The sequence below is a fragment of the Amphiura filiformis genome, chromosome 5 (genome assembly GCF_039555335.1).
Source record: "Amphiura filiformis chromosome 5, Afil_fr2py, whole genome shotgun sequence".
NCBI lineage: Eukaryota > Metazoa > Echinodermata > Ophiuroidea > Amphilepidida > Amphiuridae > Amphiura > Amphiura filiformis.
The window spans coordinates 78,747,591-78,774,030 of record NC_092632.1 but is presented as its reverse complement, the minus strand read 5'-3'; the positions used below and the strand labels follow the sequence as shown (position 1 = coordinate 78,774,030).

Sequence of the window (26,440 nt, the reverse complement as noted above, 5' to 3'; positions counted from 1 at the left end):
ACATTTAAACGTTTTCTGACAACCTTTTATAACCTTTTGCGAATGATGTCGACGTTTTGTGTTTGTTGGGATGTGCCCCGTGCCCCTATGACGCTACGCCACTACTAGGGGCCTAATTATGTAATTGCATTATGTTGCTGCTGTTGATGTGCAAAACGGGAGGGTTCATGAGAATGTTCAATTTCAGAAAGAGGGTTACTAGTAAAAATTGACTTTGTTCACTGACAGAATCATTTGGGACTGCGACCAGCCCGCTCTCCAAAGAAAATGACAACTCACTATTATGTTAACATATTTCTAACAGTTCTATCCGGACATTTTCTAATCCTATAGTTTTGCAGACAACGAATACCGGCACTTATGGTCGCTGTGTGGTGGTTTTAAGGTTGCTGTGTTGTGATTATGTAGACTCCATCCCAGTTTGTATAACTGGATGGCTTGAAAAAGATTCAACAACATCGTCATCCTCATCATCATCTAGTACCCAGGCACCATCGATTATTTGCCAGAACCAGGTTATAAGGTCAGTACCAGGTTTAGGCCAAATTAAAACCATAATAATACGATTACGGTCAAATGTTAATTTTGTTATTTTTTGCCGAAAATTATGAAATTATATTAGTAACAACAAAATTAGAGAGGTTTTCTGTCCATTTTAAGGCGAAATAATGCATGTGGTAAAAATAATGAAAGAAAACGCACGTATCTTTGCCGCTTTAACTGTCTGTGGAGCTCTATGCAGGATAGCAGAACACAATCTGTATCTCAAGCTATGTTAAATCCTGTTGCAGTCGATTGTGGAGTTCCACAGGGCTCTGTCACTGGACCAATCGATTAAAAAGCATCGTACATTCCAGTTGAAATTCACACTACCCCTGTGGAAGACGTTGGAAATATCTTCCACAGAGGAAGTTTTTTTTCCAAATGTAATTAGTCAGGATTAATCATTTTGAAACCCATACTCCCAAAATTGTGAGTTCAGGGCCTGTGTTTTTTTCCTTCCCGTCACCAATGATATTATTGTTAACTTTGAGATCTGCAACACCGCTTTCACCTTTACCCAGTCTTTTCATGTGACCAAAACTGCTTGATGTTCTCTTTCATTGCGGTGGTAAGGTTATTTGCAACAAACGTACGCTCGGATTCATTGAGAGATCTATTTCTAAGTTCTTTCTGACAAGACAAACATTTTTGTCTTGTCAGAAAGTGTTGCAGTAATCATGGTAATGATGTGGACTTCGTGGGAAATATATACTGACTTGTCCTGTCCTGACCATGAAATGAGACGAAACAAAACATTTCCTAGGACATGTAGGATGAGACTCTGACTTGAGTACAGCTGCATCATGTGTCAACACAGTGGCGTAGCCAGGATTTTGGAACCGAGGGGGCACAACTTGTAAATGTACCGACGGAAATATTTTTTACCGACGGAAGTTGTGATTTGTTGACCCAAAATATTTTTGCATGGTTTGAAAAAGTGAAGAGCAAAAAAAAAAAAAAAAAAAAAAAAAAATAATAGGCGGTACTAACATAAAAACACATAATTTTTATGTGTAATTGCCCATTTTTCATCATTTTTCTGTCACCCTGAAAGAAAAATAGTCTATTGTTAACCCAATTTTTTTTCAACAACGCCTTCCGTCTACCGACGGCCTTACATGAACCGACGGCCATGACGAGCAGGGGCACCGCCCCTGCCCCCCCCACTGGCTACGTCATGTGTCAACATAAAACAACGAAAGCTACAAATCCCTTTAATATTGCGCACTTCAACTGACAGGTTTACCTTTCTTCACTTTGCTTTACAGGAAAGAAGAAATCTACGTCTACAAATCGATGCAAACCTTCTTCGAATCATCTGCAAAGCAGTCATCCAACGCAGCACCATCAAGTAGTATGTCCACCAGATCAGATTGCTCCAATTGTGGCACGAATTGTCAACAGGACACTCAGCAGCAAGAACAGGAACAACAGGAAGGAACGATGTCAATCTGGAATGGTCCTTCCGATGGTACTGGTTACATGGATTGTTACGCTACCGTTGGTACCGCACCAAGTTACGCGGTAGAGAGTTTACCATCGTGTCAGAAGGTCTTGACAGGAGATACGGCGCCTTTAGATTGGAACACGGGTGTTAATGGAACAATGACTGATGTTCAATATCAAGACACAGTCATTGATGAAGAAAGCGTAGTGAAAGATATCAAGGACGGACGCAATTGGGAATTATCGTGCAAATATCCTTTTGTGTCTGCGTTTGATAGCAATATAAGCACAGAAACGCCTTTATCAGAACGTTTGCAAACATTTCTGATATGGGCTAATAGATGGAAGATCAAAGAAGAGTACTACTCCGTGGACGAGAACAGTGCTAGTGAAGATGATAAAGACAATTACATGCAACATTGGTCGCGCCCTTTATCATCATGTCTGTATAAAACCGATTGTTTTTCAAACAAACCAAATCGATGTCAAGTCATACCCGCTCCGACTCACGGTAGTTCAGACACAAGTTTTGTGAAGGAATTAGCACGCGATGCTTTGGTAAGCTGTGACATGTTAAGTCCTATACCAGGCATTACTACAAAATGTACTAAGGTACCGTCAGATCAATCCTTGTGTCCAATGAAACACATGGAACGCATAGAGGGGAGTGCCCACGTGATATCAGAAATGAATAGGGCAAGCATTCCACCTGTTAATAGACAATCTGCATCCCTGCTTAAAGTATCCAGTGGAAAGGTTGATGGTGGAACACAATGTGTCCTTCAGAAGAGCAAGATTCCTGGCGAGATTGGGGTTGGAGATTCTCTGAGGCATGCCGTAAGACAAGCCATTGGGATGTTATCTTCAGATCAATTACATCTTTTGGATGAAGCTATCATGTATTGTGCACCAAATTCTAGACCAAAATGATATTTATCGATGTTGCAAAATCTTCCTTGTCATGATTACTACGTACGGCTGAATAGCATACCGACTACAACCGCACTCCTTTGTATCAGCCCGAATCTGCGCGACATTACCGATCATATCAATTTGTCATGTTTGTAAGCGCTTTTTAGCAAAGTCATTGTTCATTGAATTTACAACCGTATGACAAAACAGGCGAAAATAGCAACTTTTCGCGCAAGATTTGCAATTTAAAGAGAATTGGTCATTGCTCATTGAAATGAAGCTAGTATATGGATAATTATAAGTGTGCTCTTTCATTTAATGAATTAAAAACCTGAAAAAATATATTTTAAGTATCACTTGAGGTTTTGTCTTTTAAAACCTACATTTTGGTCAAAAATTGTGCTTGAATAGATCGTTTTCAACAGATTTACCACGTGCGCCTTGCTATAAACATTGAATTACGTCATCTGTTGACCTAATGAAAACAAAGTGTTTTAGGGGGAAGTGTTTGCTTTCGTTCGATATAAAAACAAATTCTGATTGGATGAAGGGAACACTTGAGGTTTTGACAAAAACAATCACAGATGCCTATTTTCCACTAGTCACCAGCTAGAAGCTCACACAGCTCTTATGATACTATGTACTCAACCGTGTAGTGTAAACAAAGACTATATGTAGAGACCATTCACTGCTTGCTTGGAAGCTCTTGGACGAAATTGTGTGCTCAGGTGTATCGAGGTGGAAACTGTCACAAGAGATATAGTTGGATGGAACTGACGAACTGAAAGACAAATAGCCACTTATTTACCGTAGGCCTACGTGATGATCGGAAATGAAGAATACAAAATTATTTTATTCAACTACGAAATGGAAAGAATCAAATACTTTTAGTATCATTTAAAATAATAATTGCAAACGGTTCTAATTATAATATTTCAAATGCGATGTATAGTTTTAACCGGAGTAAAGCTAAAAAAATGGCATACAAAATTAGGGGCTGTGCAATAATTATGAACCCCGGACGAAGGAGACTAAATTGGGAGATGGGGAAAGCATTTTTGGCAGGCCAAATAGGGGCAAGCAATTTGGCCGGGGATTGGCAAGCGTACTATAATTTGGCACAAATTCATTACTGTTTATGGGGCAATAAACCGATATAAAATGGCTTAGAAAAACGGTATGGAAACGTTCAAATATGCAAAAATTCCTACTCGCTATACGCTCGCATTATACAAACCATTAGTTTCAAAAAGAATAAGCAATATGGGGACCAATTTTTTGACAGGGTGTTGCCAGCAATTTTTGGTATACGCCATTTTGAAATTTTACCTTTCTTCGGGATCACAATTATATATTGCACAAACCCTTATTTATAAATTTGTCTTCAGATCGTGTACAAATTAAAAACGGTCAATGTTGTTAAATTTCTATTGATTTTTGATATTTTTATTGTTCCAAGTCATGATTATTTCGGGCCTATTACATCATATTACACTTTACATATCCTCTTCAATGTAACATTCGTCATAAATACAAAATTGATATAGGCTTACATTCTTTTACACAATTTGTATAACTTATAGTTTAACTTATGACTACCACACACTAAACTGAAATTTCATGTATCAGAATATATGTACAAGATGAAAAAAATATCTTACATATTCACATCCATTTCACGGTATATACGCTACGGGGGGAGGCAAGGGAGCATTTGCCAAATATTTTTCTCCCCCACACACACTTTTGAGGCAAAAACACAAAATCACGTAAATTTCCACTTTTTGCGGCAATTTTGTGCAAAATTTGCCAATTTTGCTCCCCCTGAAATTCACTTTGCCCCCCCCCCCCCCCCCCCTAAAAAATTCCTGGCGCTGCCACTGGGTATATAGATGAGGAAACTACAATCTATGGCAAGATATTTGCATAACAAACAGTGGCAAAGGAGAGAACCTGGTTTTTCGTCAACAAACCTGGTTTGGCAACAACAACAAAAGTTTCTTGAGTTTTTTTTTTTTTTCACTGAGAAAACTGGTTGAAACATAAACCCACACATACGTTTATCAATTTGAGAAACCATGTTTATCGAAATCGAATTTGAAAAGCAAGATATTTCTTCGGAATCAATATAAGGTTATATCGATTTGAGAAGCCAAGATTTTGGAAGAATAGCCTACATGTTTTACCAAACTCAAATTGTTAAACTATAGTCCGTATACCTTGCTCGAGTCAGTAAAGTAAAATCAAATTTTGAGATTTTCGCGAAAATTGTTAATTTTTGCTGGAATCTGTTATAGTTGGATTTCTTGCATCATTTCCTTTCTAAAATGTATACTTTTATAAACTTCTCATCATTACATTTAGCATGTTCAGAAATACAATAAAAACAATATCTAAATTACTGACTCGAGGAAGGTATACAGACTATAAATACCTTGGTTTTTCAATCCAGAAACCAGGCTTTTCGGTGAAAAAACAGGGTTTCATTCTTTCATTGCACAAATACACTCTAAATTTCAAGGATTTAAAATAGATCAGATAAGGAGATTGTGATTAGGCACCAATCACATATTAGATTTAAAATTAAATCTTACAGATTTTAAATTAAAACTTTATAGACCGGGTCTAAAGTTAGACCTGGTCCAAGTGGAATTTCCATCAGAAATGGTCCTTTATTCTTATTTCCTTCCTAGAGTAGCTAGCAAATTCTAATGATTTAAATGCAAAGTTCAAAAATAATACAAATTAACTTAAGAAAATGTAAAGGAAAGTGTCCTTTCTCCTGGTACTAAATTCCACTTAGACCCGGTCTAACTTTAGACCCGGTCTAACTTTTTTTTTGTGCATATGGACCTAAGATTTAAAATTCAAATCTGTAAGATTAATTTTAAATCTAAAATTGATTGGTCCCTAATTGCAACCTTTTTACTTTTAAATCCTTGTATAGAGTGTACATTCACTACATTGTACCTTTCATCACAAAATAGTCTCAATATTCTGCTATCAGAAAGGAGAAATATTACACTGTTGTTTCTTCTTTGACATGTTTGACTGCTACTGGTTTATAACCCGAAGTGCCATTGGTTTGTTTACGCCACGGTATTTCTGTATTTTTATTGCAATTATTGGTTGAAATTTGGTTGATAAACTTCTCTTTTTCGGCTTTTTTGATTTCGGTATTGTTGTTTGCAACCTGTGTGTGAACAATGGAAAAAAAAGATATGTTTTTAATTATGCATAATTGTGTGGGTATGTTGTGTACGCAGTATAGCGTAACCGGCGGGGGAGGGGGGCAGAGTACCCCCTCTGACAAAAAAATGAAAGAGATGAAAGTGCCCCCCCCCCTAAAAAAATGAAAGAGGTTTTGAAGTCAAATGAAAAGAAAAGGGACAAAGAGCCCATTTTCCACCAAAAATTCACCCTGAGCATAAACCAAAATAGTGTAAAATACTAAATTTTAATAAAGCCCCCTTTTAAAGCTTGAAGCCGGTCTCCAACAAACCTCTATAGGCCTATAATAAACTCCTAAAAAAAGTTTGGCAACTTTCAAAACGGTTGTATATCAGCAGAAATGTTTGAAATCTATTTCCATATTGTTTCATATCAGTGAAAATATTGTTGTTTCCTGTCAACAATGACACCTCATTTGGGACGATAACTTCTTCCATGATGGCTGAGTAACTTTCTTTGAAAGACTGAGCAGTCTCAAAGAAAATGGGCCAAACTGGCAGATTTCGCACATTTTGTTTGACACCTCCTTGTCTTTTAAAGCCAGGAATACTCAACCATGGAATAAGTTATGGTCACATATTTGCCAGAAAGAACAATGTTTGTATTGATATGAAACAATATGGAAATAGATTTCAAGTATTAGAATACTTTTGGCTTCTTGATAAATTGCTTACGTTTTTCTTGTTTTGGTTGCGTGAACGATGAAATCTTAGTAAAGCTAGTGCTGCAATTGATATAATACAGAAGCAAATGATAGAGCCACTGACGATACAACTGAGTAGAACCATCTCGACCATCTTATATGTCCCGGCGATGTTCTGTTTGTATTTACTAACAACACTGTCAGGCATTTCTCCATGCTAAAAACAACAAAAGTGATCAACATGATAGAAAAATAATTATTCACCAAAATAATAAGGCAATGGAACTAAATTGGTTCGATCTTTCGATGCTTGGTCGATCCATATTATTTATATAATTATATAATCAATTCATTGACTATTTTTAATTGTTATTACATATGAGTCTTTTTATGTAGTGACATTGACAAATACAAATTACTTGCAGTATACAGTAATTCTGATTAATTTATTGTTAGTTCATTAATAACAAACATCGAAAGAGCATCAACGGTCGATCCAAAGATCGAACAAAATTAACTCTGGTGCCTAACACAGGTATTCGAATAAAATGAAAGGAGGTGATACGCTTTATGTTACACTCTTAAAACGATCTTCTCATTTTTAATAGAAACTTGTCAAATTTGGCAAGGGAAACTATTATTCGGATGGAGATATAACAGATTTCTCTTCAAAATTAACAGATTTCTCTCTTCAAAAAGAATCAGATATTCTCATCAAAATGACAAGAAACTCATCAAATTTGATCAGATTGCCATGTCATTTAAAAAAATTAATAGGTTCCTGTCAAAAAAGTTCAAATTTACCAAAAAAAACCCAAAATTTGAATAGTTTAGAGCTTACCGTATCCAGCCACACCATGGGGTAATAAAGCGATGGTATTCCTTCTGTTTGTCTGAAAATATCAAAAAATATATACTTTGTTACCGTTGCCATGGTTGCCGAAAGAGACGAAGGAGCTCATTGGTCCCACAGCGACCGCTCCCGTCCGAGAACCGCTCTACAGAAATTTAATTCTGTGACGCAACCACAGAATTTCCACTCGGATTTCGCGGTTTAGGAGGTGTGGTAGCTTACCTCTGATTTTGTCAGAAGGAAATCTGATATTTAAAAAAAATTTTGTTTCACCGCGATACCGTATTAATTTCTTTGTGCTTCAGTCATGTCAGTTGGTCACCGGGCATTTGATGGACGAAATTCTCAATGCGGACTCAAGTGGATTTAAAAGTGGTTTTGGTCGGAGGGCACTCACATATTGGCACACGCGCATGTGCCTGTCAATAGACCCATTTTTTTCTGCAAATCTGCCACCCAATGAACAAATTACACCAAATCAGACAAAATTGCAGGCTTGCAAATTTAACATTCTTTTAGCAAATTTAGTGTCAAAATGGCAAATTTTCGCAAAAGTTTGCACATTTTTGCCCAGAAAATTATTTTTCACGGCCAATGACCAATTAAAAGAAAAACAGGCCTTGGATGGAACCTGAATCCAGTCCAAAATCAAAACCATAAAGGGAATTAAATGAAAAACGGGCCCTGTATCCAATCCAAAATCAAAACCACAAAGAGGTATAAAACTATAAAAGAAAATATCACATTTTTGTCCAGAAAATTATATTTCACGGTCAATGACCAATGAAAAGGAAAACGGGCCCTGGATGGAACCTGAATCCAGCCCAAAATCAAAACCACATTGAGGTGTAAAAAAAGAATATCTCAAATTGTCTCACCTTGTGAAACTTACATAACAAACGAATCATACTATGATATGATTATTATATACTAGTATATGATATCAAAAATACTTTCTTCAACATCATGAACATGGCTCAAGCTCAATGCTTACCCAATACCGCTGGTCTCTTCCAAGTAGTAGTTAATCTGAACTCTCTGATCAAATATATAAGGAATCCCCATAATCTGAAGACAATAGACAGCATGTAGTGAGATGGTAATTTATAAGTTAAAAAAGTTTGGAAAGTTAAAATATAATATATTGAACAACTTAAAGAAAGCTTCCAAGCTGAGAAGCTTCGAATTGCAGAAAACAAAAACTTTCTCGGACAAAATGTTGCTTCAAATAATGTCATGAATAATGGATACAAAAGATTTAACTTTGAACAGAAACTTAAAGCATTTAACTTAATATTGCACAGTATCAAAAAATTAGAAGCTACAACTCATCACTTAATCATGTCTTTCTTGTTTTTTTGAAAAGTTGAACATATTGCATAAAGAATTAAAGCTGTTAAGTTATAATTCAACCACTGTGTCACCAAAAGTTTGTTCACCTTCAGTGAAAGCATGAATATAACATAGCACTCACCATGCTCACTGGCACTTCTCACTCAGTCATTTGATTAGGCACTGCACCGATCGAATTCGGTGTTGAAATGAGCGAAATTGTGAGCTACACCTTTTTAATTTAAAATACATTTTCTCGGGAAATAAAAAGCAATAATTTTCATTCTTTCAGTAAATATCAAGAGATACTATATATTAATTTTAAATTCAGGTGTATAGGTGTGAAATTTAGTCGCCTAGGGCCTATAAGATATTCGAATTTGACAAGCCTGTTCGTCGCCCATGCATGAGCTTTTTTGGAGTCAACTTTTTAGCTTCTCAAAGTAAATATAATTCGCTATAAGAAAGGCATTTCCCAACTTTCTAAAGCATCATACAGGGCTATAATATATCACATGCAGTTTTTTTTGCAGAATTTCGTTTTTTATTGCACCATTTTTCACTTCCGACTTCCAATTTTTCCAAAAAATATTTGAATATAGGCCTACCCATGGATGGGAGATTTTGTGATCTACAGCATCATCCCACACTTTTCTAAAAAAAAAGTTGAGATTTTTATACCTGGCACTGGAAACCTCTGGCTATTCGTTCAGCAAAAATATCGTAAATTTGAATAAGATACGAGGGCATGGAATGAGAAAATCATACCCTTTGGAGACTAGAAGAGGTGAATTTGATATCCCTAGCGAGACTACACTTTTGGAATAGTCATTTTTGTGTCAGTTCCTGAAGAACTGACACATTGACATTCTACTACAGGTTTGACAATCACGTGACAAATCGAATTTGTGACGTCAATATTAATATTGATATCAATTTAAGGCTATTCTAGTTAAATTACATACCCATTGGCATTTTGGCTGTTCCATTTAATTTACATACTCCCTCTGAACAAAATGGCTGTTCCATCCGCTGAGAAATCAACATTTCCCTGTGCACTTAGTCCATGAATTGATCCTGATTTGTATTGTCGTATAGAGTTATTTTTTGTACACAACAGGGGCGTTGTTACTATTGTTTAACTAAATGAAGCATACTTTTGCTTTTATCTTTCTTTGTCCTTTATTAATTATAAATTAGGTGATTTAATTAAAATAATTCTTTGTTTCAGCGACCCTGGGGTAAACAGACAAACAAAAACATGGGTCAAAATCCTTCAATTTCTGTGAAAATTGAACAAAAAGTACCCAAATCCCTACATATTATATCTCCCTGTGTTACAGACAAATTTTATACGTCACATTTAAAATCATTTAAAATTACTTATAAATTGCCTTATGTTATAATGGGGTCTTATACATTTGTATTGTGTGAACTTTGTTTTGAAATGCCTTTGGCTTCCAGGTTATTTTCTCGGAGCTGGTGAGGTGAATTGGGGTGTAACTTGGTAGGGTGGTGGTAAGTGGCTGCCCTAAAACTTGATGCAATTTTTGGCGCAAAATATGCAAATTAGGTAGCTAATTTGCATATTTAACTTAAAAATAGGTTTTGGGTGTTTTGTTTTGCCATTTCGAAGAACTGGTGAGGCGTATAGGGATGTAACTTGATGAGGTTGTGGTAAGCGGCAGTTTCTCGGAGCTGGTGAGGTGTATTGGGGTGTAACTTGGTAGGGTGGTGGTAAGTGGCTGCCCTAAGACTTGATGCCATTTTTGGCGCAAATTAGGTAGTTAATTTGCATATTTAACTTTAAAATTGTTTTTGGGTGTTTTTTTTTGCCATTTCGAAGAACTGATGAGGCGTATAGGGATGTAACTTGATGAGGTTGTGGTAAGCGGCAGTTTCTCGGAGCTGGTGAGGTGTATTGGGGTGTAACTTGGTAGGGTGGTGGTAAGTGGCTGCCCTATGACTTGATGCAATTTTTGGTGCAAATTAGGTAGTTAATTTGCATATTTAACTTAAAAATTGTTTTTTTGGTTGTTTTTTTGTCATTTCGAAGAACTGGTGAGGCGTATAGGGATGTAACTTGATGAGATTGTGGTAAGCGGCAGTCGTAAGATCCGACGCAATTTTTGTCGCAAGATATGCAAATTAGTCACCACATTTGCCTATTTTTTATTTGTCGAAATGCTTTTGGCCATTTTTCGGAACTGGTGAGGCATATAGAAATGTAATTTGGTGGGGTGATGGTTAAGAGCAGTCTTAAGATCAGATGCTATTTTTGTCACAAAATATGCAAATCAGCCACCTCATTTCCTTTTTTCTATTTAAAAAATGCTTTTTGCCATTTTTCGGAACTGGTAGTGGGTATATAGATGTAACTTGGTAGGGTGGTGGTAAGGGGCAGTCATAAGATCCCATGTGATTTTTGTCGCAAAATATGCAAATTAGCTACCTCATTTGCATATTTTTAATTTTTAAAAACGTTTTTAGCTAGAATAGAAGGCTGACGCTGCGCCAAAACGCGTATGTAAGTGTATAAATATTTAATGATAAATGAACTACCACTAAATGTTCCTGTCAGTGCTGCAGTGCAAAACTTCTCATGCAATTCAAATAATAATTACATTGTAAATTGGAACTGACACCAATTTTTTTCAAGAATATCTTGGTTTTTTTTGGATTTGATATCCCTAGTGGGAGTCTCGTGACTAGCGCTCGATTTTTTCCGGATCGAGCATGGGTTGCCGGCCAGAATCCAAGTACCCCCACCCTCCAGGTAGAAGGTACCGGATTGGCTAAATAGCGCATTAGAGTTGGCCTAAGCGCTTAAAAACGCTAATTAGCAGTAGGCCTAAGCCATATATCACCGGTATATATTAGCGCTTATTAGCGTTGGTAAACGCTGATTAGCGTTAAGCCTGTCAATTTTTGTCCCGTTTTAAGCCATTTTAATGACATTTTACATTTTACTCCTTGCCGTTCCCATTTTATCACGGACCATACCCCCACCCCGCGCTTCCCCCTGGCTACGCCACTGCTCAGCTGGTGCATCATTTAAAGATCTTCCGTGGATCTTTTGTCATCATTTTGCATTTAGTATAGACGAATCCAATTTCACGCATTCCTACTCCTCAATGGCAGCCATAGCCGCGGCGGAGACCCAGCTATCTCACCTAAAAATGTGAAATGATGCGGCCTTGAAGGGTACTTAGTATTTTATAGGACGCAGTGATTCTCGATAAGGAGGAACAGTGGCATAGGAGAGGCATCAAGGAAGCCATCTGGGAGAGAGTAGAGCAGCCGTCACTTAACAAGAAAGGGGGACTGAGACACAACTTATCTCACGCATGGGACCGGGCCATCAAGACGATCCCTAGCCGTCTCAAAGTGTCACATGACCAGCCCAGCGGGTCAGTTGCCTGATGAAGTCTGATGGTTTCAGACGCAACGTAGCAAGTTGCAAAAAATGTAAGTTCCAGTATTTGATTTAATTCAAAACTTTGTGATTTTAACGACTGGATGACTGAGAATATTCACTATTATGTGTTAAGCCTATTTGATAAAATTAAAAATCTTACTGGTTCGATTCCCATCCTGCTTTGATGTAGTGATTCATTGGAATGTAAACCATCTATTGATTGGGTGATGTCCTCAGCGCCATACAGGAAATGTGGATTGGATAATGCTAGTGGTACACCTAATAAGAAGATGGAACAAAAGAAATTATCACATGAGAAAACGAAAATAATCCAACAATTTCAAACATTAAACTAATTATTACTTGGGCTATGCTATAGGCCTATGCACTGCAAGATTCCTATTAAGGCCGCAAGCACAGGCACACCATCGCCAAGGTACCTGACTGGCATACATGGAGTACCTACACAGTAGTGCTGTTACTGCACCAGGACCCACTAGCAGTGGTAATGCACTGGAGATATTAAAACCTGAGCAAAGCATATAAATGCTAATTTTGGGTGGGTGTTTAAGTGTTAGGTGCCAACCCAATCATAGACAAAGAGAGAAGCGATAAACCGCCCGCTTAAAATGTACATTCGTATTATGGATACCTACCCATCGCACATGAACTGATATCGAGTATTCCGGTCGGTGCACATGGTTCACTAAGACAGAAGCCGGCATTAGCTGGGTATTCCGATGGGTTGGCATAAGCGTAGGGTGGAACAGTGAAATCTTTGATGGGAACACCTTTGTAAGAATTGTCTCCTTGGTATTCATATGGAAGGGACCTATATATAATAATGAAAACACGTAATTCGGATAATGCGATTTCATACAATTAATTTCAACCCGTGATGTTCAATGGATTTAACTGGCCATGTTGGCGTTGACGCTGGCGTTCGCCTATAAGAAAAATGTAATCTCTCAAATAACATGAATAATGCCCAGTTTATAATTGATGCTGAATAGCTTTGGATACGTTAATTCGTCCTGGTCCTCCTGGACGCGTGTTTACTTTCTGCAACCATAATGGGCCGCGACACCCTAAGCACTAACACTATAACCCTAACCCCTAACCCCAACCCGTAACCTCTATCCATAACCTTAAGTGTTAGTGGTTAGTGCAGGGCTTCCAAAACTTTTTTCCCGTGACCTAAATTTCATAAGAAAAATATGACACGACAGCATAATGCAAATGCTCTTACTATATCAAAACCTATTAGCGGCGTACTGGGCAAAATTTTTAAAAGGGGACAAAATGTCCTAATCATCCCGCTGACGGGCTACCGAATTGACTTTTCCGGCAAGTCCCGTGCCGCGACCACAGAGTTCCTATAAAGCAAAACATCTTTGATCGCGACCCACAGTTTGGGAACCGACGCGACGTGTAAGTGGTATTGCTCACAGAAGTTAAAGCCTTAATGTACGATCTTTTTTCAGAATTTATCTTTATTTTTTTCAAACCCGATTTTTTGGCATATTTGTAATACTTACACATGCCTCAATACTTGTTTGCCTCACCCCGAGAAACCCGGGAAATATATTCGTATAATATTTATCATTTGTGATGCTATCAAGCAAAATCAGTCGGAACTCGGAAATATTAAATTTTCAGTTTCTTATAGGGTAGTAAAAAGCATTTACAAACACCATTCAAATTGAACAACCAGTTCCAAAGATATAAGCAATTAAAGAGTTTCCAAAACAAGAGGAAACAAAAGCAAATATTTCTTTTGTATGCCTTATATCTCAAAATCAATATTTCCGAGTTCCGACTGATTTTGCTTGATCGCATCACATTTGTTTATACGAGACGTACATAAATAAGTAAAATAGACAAGCGAATTCATGTTACCGTGGTTACCTGAATAAAAACGGGTTGAATACATAGAGTATCTCTTCTTGATCGATGAATGGATGGAAAAACATACCGTCTGTAAAATAAAGTTGAAAAAGGGTATTTTAAAAGGGCATTTCGTGATTTACAGCCTCATCCGCCCACTTTTCTCAAAAAAAGTTGAGATTTTTATACCACTGGAAACCTCTGGCTACATAATGTTTACGGTATGTACCAACAATTTCTTGCAGATAAATTCGTTTAGCAAAAATATCGTCATATTTGCATTTCGTTCTGGTATACCAGAAATTTGAGATGAACTGCATGAGAAGGCTCCTCCAGGTCCACTACTCTACGCATATTACCAACAAACAAGTAAAGGCAATGATGAAAAGTTTCATTGGAGAGCATGAACACCTGATCTCCATTGTGAAAAGAAGACAACTCCAGTGGTTTGGCCATGTGATCAGATGGAAGAACAGTCTAGCAAACACCATTCTGCAGGGAGGTACAGATGGGGTAAGGAAGAGAGGAAGACCAAAAAAGGCGTGGATTGATAACATCAAAGACTGGACTGGATTGAACTTTGACCAGATCAATTTCTCAATGGTATCATGGGAGTTTCATTTGGCACACATAAAGTAATGCAATGATCTGGGAGCATTTGTGAGATTTCTGCCCGGATTACTGTCAGATTTAGATTTTATGCTGGGTTAAATACCTCCAATGGCGATCGAAAAAAAATGGCTCAACCTTTTCGGGCTGTTGATGAAGGGGCGGTAAAATTTACCTTTTCTGCAGCCCCAGGTAGGAGCGGCCACAGTACGCCACTGAGATGCCCCCTTATTAATAAATGGTCAATAGAGTTTAATTATCCGATTCACAAATCAGATTTGTCCTGCGATAACACTTAATTGACCTATTACGTTGACAACATGATGGATTGGTTCTAAAAATAAATGTCACTGTCCCTGTCAGAAAACTTGTCGCTGTGTCACCATGACCCCGGACCATGACATCATCAGGGGAATGATTACCTGCCCACATTAATCTAATTAACGGACTGTGCAATAATTTGCCCCCCCCTCAGCCTGCCAAAAATTGCTTGTGTAACATACCATGTTATGCATATCGTCACCCTGCTACGATAATTGCAGAAGCCTTTTTTTGTTGTTGTTATTGTTGTTGTTGCAATTTTGAGAACAAAAGATGGTTCAGGCATGCATCAGTTACATAATCAACCTAATTATTTCTGATCATTTGTCTCATTATCATTTGTTCTGGCAAAGATTGGTGGATAAATATGTTTAAATGCATGTTTTTGAACCATATTTTGTTCATTAACTCCACCTTGTCAACTATAACTCGCCTTCCACTAACTCGCCTTTCATCCTTATCCACTAACTCGCCCTTTACTATGTTTGCCCTGGTCCACTAACTCTGGGTAACTCGGCTATCACTTAACTCGCCATTTACCCAATCCCGTTAGTTAATACTGAACAATTCTGGTTTTGGAATCTACCAGTTTATTGATCTTGAAAGCCCGAGTAAAAAATCCGACTATGTACTTTGGATTTTAAGCAGGACTTTACCCCGGGACTTTGTCTCTATAACACACACTGTCAATCATACTTGTTTATCAATCCCATTTCACAAGCACTATTAAAGTATGGTAGTAAAAGACGCGCTATACGTAGGTCCATGCGCCAAGTGAGAGTTTAACTTTCGCGGCAAGACAAAGCGCCGCAAAATCCACATTGTTGTGTACGATGTATAGTTACGGTAATGCATCGAGATAAAAACTTTTATCTCGATGGTTAAATTCAGTGGCGTGTCCAGGGGGGGGAGCTTTGGGTGCTGAAGCCCCCCGCACTTTGTTAAAAATCATGTAAAATCAGCCGTTTTTTGGCGATTTTCGCCATCAAGCCCCCCACATAAATCTGAAAGAGGGGCTGAGCCCCCCGCAGGAAAAGATCCTGGACACGCCGGTGTTAATGGTAGTGGCACGTGCCCGGAGGATTTTAACCATAACGAGACCTGGGCGACCAATCTCAAGCCAGATCCATTAAAAAATACATTACATCATGGCCACTATAGTAGGTCAGAAATTGGCCTATCTATACATAGAGACCCGTGCTAAGAATGTTAACCGCAATACTTTGTTTTGTTTTAATTTGTTTTAAACTACTCGTTGTTTGTTTTATATTTTGTTGTCTGTCCCTGAAGTTTATATGCTCGAAACGTCGGTTGTTTTTTGTCTGTTTGGTTTAGTTTGTCTGATGTGCCCAGTGATTTTCAACACATAGTGCATTTACGTCCACGGCAAATTCACCGTGACCTTTCCAGCCATAAACCCGCTTATTGAAGATTAAATCGATATATGCAGTACTAAACCATTATATAGTAATCTATTGTCCAATCCAAATTTATTACCACCTGATTAATATTAATCCAATGAGCGACCGAATTGTCCGCTACGGACGACTAATCCAATCGATAATGACGCTATTGACATGTACGAGCGGAGCTCCACTGACCGAGTTTTGGGGTATTTTTCACTGAAAGGCAGCTGTTTGCTGTCATTTACTCATCAAGGCGGACCGCCGTTATTATAAGGACTATGCCAATTATTTAAAGATTGACATGTAGAGAATAAGCCATACTTGACTGACAGAAAGTACTAAATTTGTACATATGACGGTTTTATGACACCAATCTTCCAAATATGACCAAGCCAGGGCTGCCCGGTGAAGCAAAATGTGCATTGGAATAACACAGCGAGTTTGGATAGATGGTAGGATTTCTTTTAATAAAAATGTATGTTCCCCTGTTATTAAAGCTTGTACCGGGTTGAAGATTCAGATATTTGGAAAAGAATAAGTAATTGAAACATAGAGCAAGTACTAAAATCATAGCTTTTATACTTGTTGATATATGATGCTAACTAGTTCATCCCATATAGTTACAACACAGCGCTACCAGTAGGGTTCAATTGCCTATTGTGAGTGCCCCTGTGTTGTGTACATACATGTAGTTAACAATAACTGCATGATGACTTGTTCCATTATATGTTTGTTCTGTTTTCCCAACACATTTTTATTCGTCTCAGATTACATCAATCATTTGTAAAGCTACATTTTGCAGAAACCCCCATTGAAATTGAACAGTTCCAAAGATGTGAACCGTTGAAGTGTTTCCAAAACAATAGGCAACAAAGGAAATTATTTCATTTGTTTGGCTATATCTCAAAATCAATATTTCCGACTTATGACTGATTTTGCTTGATCAGATCAAGCTACATCACATTTTACTTTAAACCACATGGCTGCTTTCTGAGGTGTGGAATGAATCAAGGGAAATAATGTCACGAAGTACGTCCTTGCAAATATTCCTCAAAGTACGCATTGTTTTATGTCAATATGATGATTGTATATAGATAATACTAATAGTGCCATCATATTCCATAATGCCTATCTTTGGATGATCTATGCTAGTTATGATAAGGATAATGAACTGAGTGCAAATGCATTCGTCAAGATAATCGCACGCGCCGTGGAGTTATTGCATTTAGCTTGAGAGCCGATAGGCTCGAAAGCTAAATGCAATAACTCCATGGCAAGTGCAATTATCTTGACGAATGCATTTGCACGAGTACATTATCCGTCATACACTTTGAGTGTAGGCCTATTAAAACAATAGGCAATATTAATTGCTGCATTCATTATATTAGTTTTAATATTAGGAAAAATATCTTACATTTTAAAAACACCGTCAGGACATTGACCAGCTACGTAGCATTTAACTGGTAAAGAAAATCAATCCCTGTAATCAATGGTATCGATTGCGCCATACGTCATACTTAGGTAACTTATTCACGCATGGTTTAATTGACTTGACTTTATGTTGTGATCATTTAATATTGTGGTTTCGAACACAGAGAGCACTGAACCAGTTGGAAACGATCGATTTAGATGTCAGACTAGTACTACGGTGAATATCAACTGGACTTTATAGCTGTATAATTTGAACTACTTATATTAAAACACACGACATTGGGATTTAACAATTTGTTCAGTATTATCATAGGCCTATGGTATTATAAAGCATGATCATGATATTATGCGCTAGTGTGTGTTTCCCGGGCCCGGCTATGTTATTTTAGATATAGGCCTAAATGCTGAATATTTTGCAATGGTGTCATCTTGTATAATTATGATCCACCTGTTTTTGGCCCTTTTAATTAATAGAAGCTCGATTATTCTCATTTGATGTTTGATTTATTTGAGGTCATTAATCATAATTTATGACAATGATATTTGCAAGGGTGCAACTCTACTAGTCTTATTACAAGACTGCCCTATCCCAACCCTAAACCCTAATCCTAAACTCCGTAAACGAGGACTGGACTCAAGTCTAGCGAGTTGCACCTTATTCGGTAATTGTACACTATTATAGAACACCGTTTGTAACTATACCATTTTAACACCACAGAATGTATATTTGTACTTTTTTGTTGGTATATATATCGAACAGACAATTATATAGTTATGTGATCTCTGTGTCTAAAGCGCCATCTAACTCTACTTTATGGTTATGTGAAAGTAGTATTTCTAGTATTTGAGCGTGCACGTATTATCTAGAATCTATTGTTTAGCGTGCAGGTTTTAGATAATGCATTGTTTAGCGTGCAGGTTTATATAATTTGGGCTGTGAAGGGTAGTTCGCGAAAATAATGCACGGGAGAAGAATACATAACGATGAATAGAAACGGGCACTAGAAGTGTATACCCAGATAATGTCCCATTGAATGATGCATGCATGGGACATAATCTGAAATCTAGATTTTTGAGGTATCACTTGACATAGACCAGAGACCATAAAACACGATTAAATGATATCTATATTGGAAATCATTTTTGTGTTCAAAATCTAGGAGTAACCTGAACAATACCATTTTGTGAAGGGGTAATGTGTGTGTGTGTGTGTGTGGGGGGGGGGGGGAATTAACCTGCTTCTAAAATCGGCGGGAAAATCGGACCTCTTCAGGCTCTTCTCACATCCATGTCCTGCTTGGTAGGCATTCCTTTAATTTAGTAGCCCAGGGATGTCACTCAGTTTCATTCAAAAAACCCGACACTGGTGAGAAAAACCTAAAAAGCGCGCCGGCCAAAAAGCCCCAAAGCGGGCTGAAAGTAAATAAAAACGCCAGAATTTGGAGTCACGAAAACCTGAATTCAGGCTAAAATCCTGAAAGTGGCTAGCTTCTGAGCACTAAATGGGCCTTGTTTGACTTCGGCCGAATGTTATAAATAAAATAAATGAATATTACCTGTGCCATTGATCATGTTTGCCGTTTCATCGCCCCAGCATTGTACAGATTCCATCCCATTAAACTTCTCAATGGTGTTCAGTAACATGGTGTCTGCTTCACCTGTGTTTATGGTATACACATCCTTATCAATTGTGTTATTTTTCTATGAAAAATTGATCAAAAGGAAAAATTAGTGAAAGAAATAACAACTTTGGCAATAAAATATAAAACATGTTTGACGGAATTATATTCTACTTTTTGCTGTTTTTTGCACTCAGTTAGGCCTATACCAAATTTTTGGGAAAAGCACCCAAATATCACCCAAACTTGTCCAAATTTTGCCTAATATAAATGCACAAATTGAAAACGCACCCATCGATGTATCAAAATTGCTGAAAAGGCCCCATGATAAATCGCTTCCGAGATTCCTTCAATCAGGAGAATCCTCCGGGAATTCAAAAGTACAGTGAAACGATTAATATGTTGTCAAGTTTGCATGCTATCTCACTTCCCAGATCCTGCTTTTTATCAAACTCAAGCAAAGCACCCTGTTTGATCATGATGAGAATAATTGTTCATACACCTCCTGATAAATTTTGTGATTAATATTGCATTTTTCTAAAAAAATAACTACACACTGGTAACAAAAGTTATGTATATTATAGGGGCAAAGAATCCAATTACTTCACTGAAATTTCAGCGATTCAAGACAAGTGGTTCATTATATATGTTAAAAAATTAGGTACATTCTAGCTGTACCTCTTTTTTTTATCATAAATAAGTTACGTACCGCTTGTCTTGGGTCACTGAAATTCCAGTGTAGTAACTGGATTCCTTGCCCCTATAATATACATAACTTTTGTTACCAGTGTGTTATTATTTTTTGAGAAAAATGCAAAAATATGCACAAATTTATCAAGGAGTGTAGTACCACCTTAACGCAATCTAGAATATCTTTACGAATACGGATAATATTTACCCCAAGGAGTAGTCCGAATTCATCCGATGAAATCATATCCTCGCCAACCATATTTTGTAGCTGTTTCAGTAATGGATCCTGGTATCCCCATAGTAAATCTCGGACGGAAATTTTGGTGAATATTTCCTGCTTATGAATCTTAGCTACTGCTGAGACAGCCAGACGAGCAAACCAGGATTCAGACTTGACACCTGATGCCGCAGTCTGAGAAAAGACATAAAATATTTATGATATTTATAATCCTAATCGCTCTGATAACACAGTTTACACCGCGCTGCTCACAAAGAGTAATTTTGTTTACATAATGAGAACAGGAACCCACACTGCTACTTTATTTTATCAGTTTACTGTGATCATAGACGCTGTGATAAGAAATTAAAGAGTTCTCTACCGAGTTCTTTATATGAAAAATGATTAATATCGGTCAAGATAGGCGATTTCATACACGGGGGCATAGAAACATTCAAACATTACAAACTAGCGCGCGAAATCAAATTAATGATGCTTAATCGTTATTATACTAGCACACTTAAACATGAAATTAAATGGAAACATAACATGCAAAGGCAAATGTCCAAAAAGTGTTAAAATTATTCCAAACAAAACACAACAGAAACCAACCCATCACATTCTCCATGTACATTGCTATAAAACACGTGCCTCATAACACAGACTTTCAAAATACCCGCGTTGTCTTTTTTAAAGACATTTCTTGTTTGTAACAGTTTTCAATGTGTTGCGAGAGTGCATAGTTTACATAATTTGGGCATTTCCGCATGTGGTAGGCCCTATAATAGTTGGTATTTTGTTTTTCTACTGTTAATGTGAGTCGTCGCCTCCATGTCATATTTTTGTCAGTTTTAGTTCTTTTGCTTAAGGGATGGGATATGAACGTTTGGACAGTATTTATTGTGGGACATTAGAGCACATCAGACATATCGAATTGCATTCTGAATACGAAGAATGTCCATCTGATATCAAATAATTTTGATTTTTTGAAATTCGCAATGTAATACACATTTTATGGCAAATGATTAAAAATTGATATTTTTGACATTTAACAGTACTTGAAGTAAACTTTATAAATCTGATGATTTATACTTAAAGTGTATGTAGGTGGGATGAAAAGCCGACGACCAATTGAAAATTTTGACCTTTCGTATTGAAGATATAATTTTTTCCCAAAACACCAAAAAAATTAGGTCTTTTGGGGAAAAATCCATATCTTCAACATGAAAAGTCAAAAATTTCAATTGATCGTCGGTTTTTCCTCCCAGCTACATATACACTTTAAGAATATATCATTAGATTTATAAAAATTACTTCGAGGACTGTTGTATGTGACCGTCCAGGGCGAAACGCTCGTAAAGTCGGCCCCTGGTCAAATTTGTTTTCTTCCGTGTTTAGAAAATATATATCATAATAAGCTTTACAATGTCATTTGACTTCAAACGATATCCAGAAGCGGAGTTATAACTTGTTAAACTTTGCACCTTCAGTAAAAGGGTACATTATTTTGGCACTATATTATTTCTCTCTTTCCACATTGCTGGTATTAAAATATCAAATGGTCATAATTGGCGGTCACTTCAAATCATCCCCAACTCAACAAGGTTCAGGAATGTCCTCTCATGGTTAATTGTTGGTTAACCCACCACTTGAACAGGATTTAGCCAAAGCAAACAAAGACTTAAGCTTTTTACTAATTCTATACATACGTATAAGCTTATTATCCTCTTCAACAATAGGATTAAAAATTGGTGTTTGACTGGACTTAAATAGCCCTTAAAATGAGAAACATGTAGGACAAACTTTAGGGACATATGAATACAAGCTACATGCACATTTTGCACTGTAACTCGAAATACAATAATTTGCCGACTTTACGAGCGGTTTGAGATGGACGGTCACATATTTCAAAAATGTGAAAAATATCACATTTTAATAATTTGTCATAAAATTTGTATTATATCGTGAACTTCAAAAAATGAAAATTATTTGATATCAGAAAGACATTCTTCGTATGCAGAATGCAATTCGATATGTCTGATGTGCTCTCAAGTCCAACAAAAAATACTGTCGAAACGCTCAAAACGCTCATTCCAGACCCCTTAATGTTGGTCTTAACCCTTGAATTATGAAAACTTTTGGGCCTCATAACTGCTTGTTTAGTCTAAAGTATTATAGCCTATAGAAGTATACATATTTAGAATGGTCAAGACTTGATGAATTCATCTGTGAGATCAAATTTGGGTTTTCTTTTTCTTGGTCCAATATTATTTCTTTTGGACCACATAAAAAAATTCTTGAGTAAATTTTTTTTCTTAATTAATTTTAAAAAAACTAGATAACAAGGACCCGTGTTTTTTTATGTAATTTAATTTTATTTTGAATTTTGATCAACTTCACCAAAAATATTTTTAATTTGGCCGAAAATCAGGCCTTTTTTATGATTTTTTTAAATTGAGTATTTTTCAGCCATTTTTGGTGCACATTTCTCAAAGTTGGTAAAAAAACCCACAATAAAACAACAACAAAAAAACAAAACTAAAACAACAACAACAACAATAACAACAAAACGGGTCCTAGATATTTTATCTAGTTTCTAAAAATTAATGAAGTTTTTTGTCGTTGTTGTTGTTACGTGGTCCGATCATTAATGAAGTTTTTTTGTCGTTGTTGTTGTTACGTGGTCCGATATCCATGAGAGCGTAAGGTCTTTGGCGGAGGATTTTTTTCTTTCAATTTTAATGTATATCTCTATACAGAATTGGGTGGGGGAATTGTTTTTTTACTCATCAGTGAGGCAATTTTTTTTCGTCTTGACTAGTTGGCAATTTTTTTCCCGCCTCATTAGTGGGCCCGCTAGTGGGCAAAGTTTTTTTTTTCAAAAAATTCCCATGCCAGCTCCTGGAAATCCAATGGTGTGCCCCTTAACTGTGGTGTTCTTTGGGAGATTCGATGTCAAAGACATTAATGCAAAATTGCAAGCACACTGAATTGGCTGAATTCAATTTTAAGACATGTTTAACATGACTGAGATTTGATCACGACCGGTACTTTTTTGCTGTGATTGTCACCTGTCGTCAACGAAAGTGACAAAGTAACACTGCGTTTCATTCATGTATTAAGACATGCAGAGTTAGACTAGGGTACACTTGTTGAGGCCTACAGGGAACAAAGCTTATAATCTCTCAATTCAGGTGAGTAACACCAAAACAGGTCATACGGTCTATGGCTTAATTATATGATTATACAGCTATTAGAGGATTATATGCAGCTTAAGGAATAAAGCTGTGTTATAGGCTTGTGATCCATCAATCGAAGTCTCAACGATATAGGTCAATTCTGCACTGCGGGAAATAAGAACCATTTGCTTAATTTTCAGCGGTCAAAGTCTTGACCAATATTGTTAGGGGCTGTGCGGTATACCCGAGGTTTTTTGGCTATCGGAAGGGAAAGAAGGAACGAAAAAGGAGAGAAGATGAAGAGGAAAGTCACTTGGCACCCCCGGGATTCGAACCTCGGACCCCTCGCATGCCACGCAGAAGATCCCCAGCATGTAGCTACACAGGTGACGTTGGCCCGGCCAACGATTCCCTGGGTATATATGACTTGGTCTGATTGCGTCATCAAGTCCCGTGGAATGCATGCACGCAGAGCGGTTTTAATAGTGAGCTTTAGTGAGTCCTAGTTCTGTTAGGGTTAATTATGTCGAGCCCCACGTCCTCGTATGCGGCTCATTCAGAACGACGTCCCAGATTTTGATTCACCAGGTTTGGTTTGTTGTTGTTGTTCTTGGGTCACTTTTGTTTTGCTTTTGTTTTTGCATGGAATGCAGAATTGAGTTGACAAGAATATATTACAAAAAGACCATACATCGCTCCGAAGGTTGTTGATGGAACACAACAGAACACAGTGATACACTGTAAAAAAAGACCGTAAATTAACGGACTCCCGGAATTTCGAAATTTCCCGTAATTTTGCGGAAACCAGCCGTAAGAAAAACACCTTTTGGTGATCAGAACCATCTATAGCTCCACACTGACCCACTCACATACCTAGGCCCTATGTGCATGGTCAAACCCATGTGTGTAGGCCTACCTAACTCCGCCTTAACCCTAGATTACTACTGAGCCATATTTCGCACAGGGCCGTCACTAGAGCGGGGTATGGGGGGGGTGACACCCCAATACATAATTTTGTCGGCAAAATTTGACTGCTATCGGCAAAACCATGTGACTGTCGGCAAATGTATTCAAAGGTATGTGTGATTGTCGGCAAATTGTGAAGGCCATATAACAGATTAATATAGTAGTATAGTATAGGTATAGTAGTTACTAGTTAAAAAAAAAAAATTACAAAAAATTTCCGTCGGCAAACCATACTGTACACCCCCGAATCATATTATTCAGCGACGCCCTGATTTTGCATAACACGAACTACGAAGAGGGGTTTGGGGATTTGTTGCGACCCCTTAATTTTTAATTCGGCTATAAACGTCATATACCGTTATATTTGGTATTAATGTATAGGTATTGGTCTCTTCTATCCAGTGATACCAATATAAGTACAAACATTCCCGACATAATATCGCTATGACGTCATAATGTGAGGGCGCCCATGCAAATTTGGGAAATTCTGGCTATTTACAAAAGTATAGGAAAAATTGATTTTCGGCTAATAATTTCTTCAAAAATCATTGGGGCCTCACCAACCCCCCCCCCCCATGGTCTTCTTTGATGGTCGTTCCTACCCCCGGGTAAGGTGCTGGGGTGAAAATTTTATCACCAAAATGAGTGCAAAGGATGTATCTACGATTAGCTTAGGTCGTTTGTAAACGCGTGCGGTTTTTTATGATGGATAAAAAATCTTAGGGGAGGTTCGTAGTTCTACATGTACCCCCTTACGGCCTTTTTTTTTTACAGTGTATGACCTAATGACTATTGCTACGATACGCACCGCAAAAGGGAAATTCACGGTTGTAATGATATCATCTTCCAGGCCAACAGATAACTCAGGCTCAAATGTATACATCAAGTGTTTTCGGAATGATACTGTACTGTTCCCTTCAAAGCTGATATTGGCTGGCCTCAATAGAACGCTGTAACAATAATAATAATAACACTTATAATAATAATAATAATAATAATAATAATAATAATAATAATAATAATAATAATAATAATAATAATAATAATAATAATAACACTAATAATAATAATTCAGTAATTTGCCAGATTTTAATTGGAGTAAGTTGAGCCAATTTGCGAATGATTTTTGGCGTCTCACTGTGAGAAAGTGCAAAATATTGATTAAAATTTTGTGGTATTATAACCAAGTAAACATACATATGTTTCATTTGTCATGTTTGTAACATTTGGGTCCTGCTTTATTTATTTGAGCGTAGTGAAAGTAAATGTAAAAAGTGGCTCAACTTACCCCGCTCTCTCCTACTAAATATGCACTGACTGGCAGCAAAATAGTTCTATATAATACAGCAGGAATTAACACTTGAAATACGAAATTAATTCAAACATAACCTTATAAAATGAATCTCCGTTCATTTACATGGGGTTTTGATCAAAAGTACTCTAATGTGCAAACTGCGCATGTGGGATAAAGTGGATTTGGATTTGGATATATATTTGCTATCTTTTGTTAAATTTTTAGGTCCTGTCCAGATATGACTACTGGAGTGAAAAACTAAGCAACTACGTCCCATAATCTAATTGGGCGCCCCATTAATTCCCTTTTAAAGGAATTTTATTTTATACAAGAAACATTCAGTATGACAAATAAATTGACAATCAAATTATCGCTATGCAGTGGCGTAACCAGTGGGGGCCTGGGGGGGCAAGCTGCCCCCCCGGACACAAAAAAACTGGGAA

General features: G+C 37.2%; 2 protein-coding genes across 2 annotated transcripts in view; one reads left to right on the top strand and one right to left on the bottom strand.

Moving 5' to 3' along the window:
• Positions 1-3,634, top strand: part of LOC140151978 (uncharacterized) — a 22,903-nt gene extending 19,269 nt beyond the window's left edge. Inside the window, exons 8-9 of the mRNA XM_072174280.1 lie at positions 334-523; positions 1,812-3,634. Coding sequence (XP_072030381.1) covers positions 334-523; positions 1,812-2,919 — 1,298 coding nt within the window. The 3' untranslated portion in view covers positions 2,920-3,634. The remainder of the gene's footprint in view (positions 1-333; positions 524-1,811) is intronic.
• A 1,385-nt stretch (positions 3,635-5,019) lies between these two features.
• The window catches only part of LOC140153781 (lysosome membrane protein 2-like), a 42,176-nt gene continuing 20,755 nt past the window's right edge, over positions 5,020-26,440 (bottom strand). The window contains exons 3-12 of the mRNA XM_072176633.1: positions 25,512-25,653; positions 20,550-20,753; positions 19,589-19,733; positions 14,287-14,356; positions 13,035-13,210; positions 12,539-12,657; positions 8,623-8,696; positions 7,617-7,668; positions 6,807-6,992; positions 5,020-6,094 (exon numbers count right to left, since the gene is read on the bottom strand). Of these exons, the coding sequence (XP_072032734.1) occupies positions 5,921-6,094; positions 6,807-6,992; positions 7,617-7,668; positions 8,623-8,696; positions 12,539-12,657; positions 13,035-13,210; positions 14,287-14,356; positions 19,589-19,733; positions 20,550-20,753; positions 25,512-25,653 (1,342 nt within the window). The 3' untranslated portion in view covers positions 5,020-5,920. The remainder of the gene's footprint in view (positions 6,095-6,806; positions 6,993-7,616; positions 7,669-8,622; positions 8,697-12,538; positions 12,658-13,034; positions 13,211-14,286; positions 14,357-19,588; positions 19,734-20,549; positions 20,754-25,511; positions 25,654-26,440) is intronic.